Source organism: Phalaenopsis equestris, unplaced genomic scaffold (assembly GCF_001263595.1).
Source record: "Phalaenopsis equestris unplaced genomic scaffold, ASM126359v1 Scaffold000441, whole genome shotgun sequence".
NCBI classification, from domain to species: Eukaryota; Viridiplantae; Streptophyta; class Magnoliopsida; order Asparagales; family Orchidaceae; genus Phalaenopsis; species Phalaenopsis equestris.
In genome coordinates, this window is record NW_018164882.1 from 144,276 (window position 1) to 152,103 (window position 7,828).

A 7,828-nucleotide genomic window follows, 5' to 3' on the forward strand; every position below is an offset into this window, starting at 1 on the left:
GGCTGTATGCATCGATCTTTTCTTTTGAGGACCAATGTTATTTTTCCTACTTTTCCCTGAGCTTCCATTTTTTACTCTTCTCATAAGTTAAATTATTTATGTAACATCCTTGACTATCTTCCATTTAAATTAGTTTCAGGCTCGTCATGAAGTGAGGATTGAGAAGAAGACAGTGAAGTCGGAGGAAACTAGTCCGAGGTCGCAACCAGAAGCTGTTCAAGGGAGACTCCGTACAGATCATCCTGTTCAGGTTCCCGCTCCCCACGACAAGCAAATCTCAAGCCTAAGCCCCCTGTTTCAAGGCAGAGTGAGCGATCCAACTGCATATCTATGTGATACTGCACAAAATAATGGATACACATCTAAGCATCACGAAAAAGCCAGTAGGATCAGCTCTGGCATAGTTTCAGATTGTGGAAGCAAAGCAGTTGTAGATGTGAAGAAAAGGGTAAAGAGGAAGTCGGAAACAGATGCGGAGTTCCATTCTCATCTACATAAGATGCAGACGCAGTCCGGAAAAGAAAAGCAGGATTCAAGCAGCCCCAGTGATGGCTCGAACCTGATTCCTCAACTACCAAAACCCAATCAAATGCCTGCAACAACAACTTCAACTTCAACCTCAACTTCAGACCAACCAAACTGATCATAGATTTTTATAGCATGTGCAAATAACAGTCCTGTTTTCCAGATATTTGCCCTTTTCACTTTGAGATGATAGCATAGGACCGAGTCTAGACATGGATTTTGTGAGGTTGGTTGAGATTTCATTAATCCCATTCTTTGTCGACAACCCCTTCCATGCATTTGGCTGTGGCCAAGATGAAGGGTGAGATGCTAAGTTGGTGCTTTTGTATCCATCAGTCCCATCAGTGGCGGGAACTTGTTCAATGGCAGCTTATTGTGCCTTTTGTAAATCAAATTATGGCTCAGGTCGCCCTTGAATTTTGAGCCTCTTCTGATTTTCAATGTATTCTTCCCTATTTTAAATCAATGCACGGAAGTGCCGATGATCTGGGATTTTATTTGCTTCTTCCTCTAAAGCCACTCCTTTCACAATTTTGATTTGAAAATTTTTTTTGTAGGAAATCAGCGTGACTCAGATATTTTCTCGACTTCTTGATTTTGAGACATTTAAGTGATTAGTTCTTCCAACTTAATAAATAGGGAATAATTACTTGCATGCGGCAGAATTCATATTGGAAAAAATCGTGTTCGGAGTCCCGACACGGAACTGCATTTAGATTCCAATTAAATTTTGTCAGCAATATGTGGCGGCCCCATTGAATTAAAAATAAAAAGCTCTATATTTTATTGCATGACCTGACTCGACCCAACGTTATTTGAGTGGTATTGTGGCAGTTTAGGTGTTATTGCAAGTTGGGTTGTGTTATTGAGGTGTTATATAAAAATTATGTAGTATTTATGTTCTGTATGTTCTCATTTTGGGCATTTACAAACATACCACCCATTTATTGTATTTACATATCTATCACCTATATTTTAATTTTCACATTTATACGGTAAAAATTTTTACATTTGTACAGTCATGGCAATATCACTCAAATAATATAACAGTAATACTTCAATAATATCTTAATAACACAATAATAATACCCAATTCCATCCTAATAACATCATATGTTCTGATGTTTATGTTTTGTATATTTTCATTTTGGGCATTTACCTGCATACCACCAAATTTTTGTATTTAAATATCTAGCACCTATAATTTTTACATTTGTATCACCAAAATTTTTTTTTCACATAAAAATACCATCTTTTTAATTTTTTAAAATTGAAATAAACATTTTCTTCCATAGGATCGATGGTGTATGAAAAAATCAATGTTATGTTGCTCGATGTGTAAATACATAAGAATTGAGTGGTATGTATGTAAATCTTTCTTTCATTTTTGGATAACAAAATACCATCTATAAAATTAAAATATAAGAATTTGCAATAACACCTAAATCACAATAATACTACTAAAATAACACCTCAATAAACCTACAAAAATATGACAATAACACCTCCATAACGTCGCAATAACATTGCAATAACACCTTAATAACATCACAATAACTCTTCAATAGCGCCACAATAAAACGTGAAAATCCTCAATAATGTCACAATAACACTAAAATAACATCAGTCAAATACAACCACAGAGCGGTCATAATATAAACCAAATACCATCATAATAACACCTCAAAACACCACAATAACATTGCAATAATAACATAATAATACTAAAATAATACCAGTCAAATATCATCACATATCACTCAAATAACACCGTAATAAACATTTGAATATCTGCTTTCATTAGTTAATATTATTAGATTTTTTTTTATTTTATTAGAGATTTTGGTGTTATATAAGTAAATATAAAGATACAGATACTCCATAGCAAGATATGTAAGAATTATGTGATATTTATGTTCTGAATATTTTCATTTTGGGCATTTATATGCATACCACTCAATTCTTGTATTTACATATCTAGCACCTATACATTAATTTTTACATTTATATCACCAAAAATTTTTATATCACATAAAAAATACCATCATTTTAATTCTTAAAAATTTAAATAAACCTTTTCATCTAAGTGTCGATGGCGTGTATGAAAAATTTAATGTTTAGGTGTTAGGTATATAAATACATAATAATTGAGTGATATGTATGTAAATATTCCTTTCATTTTTTTATAACAGTCGAATACCACTACAACCGCTGCAATACCACTCAAATAACACAATAATAATATCTACATATTACCTCACTAGCACAACAATAATACAACAATAACACCATAATGACACTAATTAAACAACACTCGAATACTGTCGCAGCTGTCATAATACCACTCAAATAAAATCATAATAATACCGCAATAATGCCTCATTAAGACAAATATAATATCGCAATAACACCATAATAAGTAGTATATTTTCATTTTGGGCATTTACATACATACCTCCCAATGCTTTTATTTACATATCTAGCACCTATAATTTAATTTTTGCATTTATATCACCAAAAATGTTTTTATCACATAAGAAATGCCATCATTTTAACTTCTAAAAATTGAAATAAACATTTTCATCCACAGGGTCAATGGACGTTTAGGTGTTAGATATGTAAATACATAAGAACTGAGTGGTATGTATGTAAATATCCCTTTCATTTTTTCTATAACAGAAAATACAATAATGATACCTACATAACACCTCACTAACACCATAATAATACAACAATAACATCATAATGACACTAATAAAATGACAGTCGAATGCAGCCCAACTTCCATAATATCACTCAAATAAAACCATAATAATACTGCAATAGCGTCTCAATAACACCACAATAATATCGCAATAATACCATAATAACACCATATGTTATGATATTTATGTTATGTATATTTTCATTTAGGGCGTTTACATACATACCACCCAATTATTGTATTTACATTTCTAGCCCCATACTTTAATTTCTTACATTTATATCATCAAAAAATTTTATATCATATAAAAAATATCATCATTTTAATTTTTAAAACTTGAAATAAGAATTTGCCGCGAAACGCCGAACCAAACGCCGGAATGCGGGACGAAGCCGCGGTCGCACGCCGCGCCGCGCAGCAGAAGCCAAACCAAACAGCGCCTAAATCTTCCTTTCTTTTTTTAATGAATAACACAGCTCAACTTGCAATAACATCTAAATAGCTGCAATACCATTCAAATAACGCCGAGCCTGGTTGGGTCATGCATTAAAATATAGAACTTTTTATTTTTTATTCAATGGGGCCCGTCACATACATGTGGCAAGATTTAATTGAAGTTCAGACACAGCTTTACGTCTGGACTCCAGACGTAATGTTGATCTTGCATGTACATATCTAATATCTAAGCTTCATTTATCATATATTGGTCATTTTATTTATGCATAATAATGTGTATTTCATTTTTAAAAAATAAAAGTAGTGATATTTTCGATGTGATAAAAGAAAGAGTTGGGGTAAAAATAAAGTGTTAATATGTAAATTCATGTGAATTCGGTGGTATGTACAAGTCACTAGCGTGGCAGCATCATTTCCGAAGGAAGTTGTTTATAAGTTGTTATCTTATCTTAGAAGGCTTTGTTATGTAGGTTGATGCATGGGATTGTACTAGTTAAACTTTTGCTAGGCTTCAGGCGAGATTAAACTAAGACGAACGCTGGTATTATATAGGACAAAATTTTACATCCGGACTTCGGATGTCCGGACAACGGCTCGGATGCAGCTGAAAATGGGAGGAATAAAACCTATGCCCTCCTCGCTGCTTCTGGGCTGTTGCCCGGACATCTGGAGTCATGATGCAAAATTTTCTCATTATATAGGGGGCCTATAATTAGGCCAGAAAAAAGTTCGCAACCCACTGGGATAGATCGATATGTAAACAAGTTGCATATGATCAAAAAATTGGGCTAGGGTATTTGATGGTGTTATTTTGATAATGTGTCCATTAAGTCGTGTAGTTTTTTTCTTTTTTTATTTCTTCATGTGCCGATCAATTGTGAAGCACAAAAAGGAACCCCAATAGAAAACATAGAAAAAATAAGCATTAAAATATACAAAAAGTAGACAGGATTCGTCAAAGAACTACTACCAATAATAATGAATAGAGAGCTTACAGTAAGATAAATGAAGACGAAATTACTTGAGATGATATTATCGGTCGACTTTAATTTGCTAGCCCAAATCTCTCTTTTATATATGTCACTATAGTTTTCTCTTGGGATTTTGCTGAATTACTATATGGTAATGTGCATCTTTATTATTAGATGCTTTTGTTATTTATAATGAATCTCATTAGCTCCCCGCCTCGATCGTCACCTAGTCATTTTTTTTTTATTTCTCTTTCTTTTTAACTTGCTTTAATATAGTGGTTAACTTTTCAGATGGACAGAAGAATCTCTTTATATAGTATTCCTTACATTTGGATTGCAGATAGTCTTATGATGGAAAAAAATTTGCGTGCGATAGACGTAGGCAGCGCTGCGTGCGATATTGGGGTTATACCGAGGGTACAAGGAGGTTACATCCGTGGTATAACCCCTTGTAACCTCCCTGTAACTTCCTGTAACCTATCTGTACTCTAAAATAAGTTTCGCGCTTCTGTTATCATATATTAAGAGGTTACATGTAAGTTACAGGGATGTTACGCGGAGGTTACAACGGCTTATACCGTGGATGTAACCCCCTTGTACCCTCGGTATACTCCAATATCGCACGCAGCGTTGCGTACGTCTATCGCACGCAATTTTTTTCCCTTATGATGGGGGTTTATTCTCTTAAGCCATCCCTTTTATTAACTTTTTCCATGTTCATAATAATAAATACTAAACTTACAACTGATCTTAGCATTAATTTTTCTAGTACTGAAATATTTATCTTTACCGCTCCCAGACTATAGAGTGTTAGTTTTCATATCTGGGACCAAATTTTTTGGATGAAGACATAGGAGACAAAATGCTTTATTTTTAGCTTGTTGGGAATTTCATCAGTCACTATATATTTCTCTTCTGATTGCATTTTTTTTCTTTATTATTTTTTATATTAGACTAGGTATTCTAATTCACTTTTCTTTCTAAGTAATTTTTCTTTTAGTATTAGACTATATATTTCCTTTATCTCGAAATCCTCTATGATTCAACCATTATTAACTACCATATCGTAAGCTTGCTAAGAGTTCTTCCCTCATTATTGAGTTTTAAAAGCTAGTTTGATATCTTCTGTTACATTCGAAGTTTATGAGTTATTTATTTTACACATTCTAGATCAAAATGTTATTTTCTTTTTATAGGTTTTTGGTTGATTTCATACTTGTAATCATTGTTATTATCTGAATAATATTGGTGTAACCCTTAATTTTTCTATAACAAAAGATTTTGATTATGTAATTAAGTGAGTTGATTGTATTGAGGATTGTAGATTCATAATGATAGATTTTGCAAATTCATTAACAAAACATCAAAGGCTATATATGTAAAAATACACAAATTCATTATAAGAATTTTAAAAATAGTAAATGCAAAATACATCGTTCATAATTGTCACATAAGCTGATAGGCATATTATTCATTATATTTTGGTTAGACAAACTAGTTATTATATATTATGTTTTTTAAGAGATCTATTGTTTGATATTACATTTAAAATAAATAAATAGGTTTCTTAAAGACTCATTTCTAAATAAATGGGATTACAATATCGTTTGTATAGTTTGAAACAATAAAGATGGTTATGAAAGGTAAAGAGGATCAATATATATATAAGGTGGAGCAGCTTCTAATCAAAACATAAGAAGGAGCAGCTCTTTTAAAAGCTAAATCGAAAAGTTAACCATAACAGCAATAAAATGAAAATTTGACCAATGATAGTCCAGAAATTCCTTACTGCCGCAATAAAGGAAGGTATATGAAAAGTAAATAAAATTAAATGCACAACAGCAATTAAAGTATATATCCAACAAAACCACTGCAGCAAATAAAAAATCCCAAGCTTCTAAGCATAACCGAAAGTCTGCAGAGATGCAGGTATCGAAATGCCTTGCATAACCCAAAATCTGCAAACAAGGACCAAACAAAAAATGCATCCCCAGCAGATCACACAATACATAGAAGTAATAAAGTTCGAATGTAAGGCGAATCAAGAGAATCGCTCAATAAAAGACACTTTAAATGATGCATATGAGTGACACCCACCAAAGGATTGGTATTACCCTTAGCCAGCTTAGCAAGCCAATCGGCCGGGGAATTCCCCTCCCAAAAAATAAAAGACTTGTGGACATTAAAATTAAATTTTTCAATAATCTCCTTAATTCTATTCCAAGTGTAAAGAACATTCCAGTTAGGTAAATCCAAAGCACCGAAATTCTTAAAAAACGATAAAGAGTCCGTCTCAATAATGATATTAGTGAAATTACAGGAAAGAGCAACCAGCAGAGATAGAAGAAAAGCCCAGCTTTCGGCTTCTAAAGCAGATGAAGCATTAATAAGGGAGGCAAAAAAGCATAGACAATGAACTGAGTGATTTCTGAAAACTCCACCTGCATCCGCGGTCGTGGAATTCCAACTTCCATCAATATTAATCTTTATCCAACCCCAACCCGGGGGGGGGGGTGGTGGGTTCCAACTCACCCGAGGTTGAGAGCGATAGTAATAAGCTTGGATACAAGAAACAGTAATAGTAGGTGACAGATCTGAATGCAGGTATTTAAAATTATTTATAACCATCCAAATAAACCAAATGACCACCAAAGGAAAAGAAAAGAGTTTTTTTTCAACCAAGGCCCCAGCTTTCCAGGTATGTATGTAATCTATCATGTAATAGCTATGCGGCCAATTTAAATGAAAATGTTGTCCTAATAACGACCAAACCTCCATAGCATAAGCACATTGAAAGAAAAGGTGCGTCTCAGACTCATCATCTTTCTTACAAATATAACACTGAGAAGCAATCTTAATCCCTTTAAGTTTAAGAATATCATTGAGAGGAAGCAATTTAAGTAAAAATTTCCAAAGAAAGAAAGAGATAGAAGGGGTAAAAATAACATTCCAAATGTGCTTGCCCCATTGCCAAGTGCTAAAGTTATAGATGCTAGTGTATACAAATTTAGTAGGAGAAGTAGCAGTAGAAATTTTTCCAAATGGGCGTGTCCTTCAATCTCCTACTAATAGGAATTTTTGAAACTTTAATGTAGTTATCACCGATGATGTCGTTTAATTTATCAACATCCCAATGACCATCAGACCAACAATTTGAGGGAATCAAGTTATT

At 33.2% G+C, this 7,828-nt stretch overlaps 1 protein-coding gene across 1 annotated transcript in view; it reads left to right on the top strand.

The window, feature by feature from the left end:
• The window catches only part of LOC110027758 (ubinuclein-1-like), a 64,518-nt gene extending 63,479 nt beyond the window's left edge, over positions 1-1,039 (top strand). The window contains exon 14 of the mRNA XM_020729305.1: positions 134-1,039. Coding sequence (XP_020584964.1) covers positions 134-643 — 510 coding nt within the window. The 3' untranslated portion in view covers positions 644-1,039. The remainder of the gene's footprint in view (positions 1-133) is intronic.
• Positions 1,040-7,828: the final 6,789 nt, after the last annotated feature.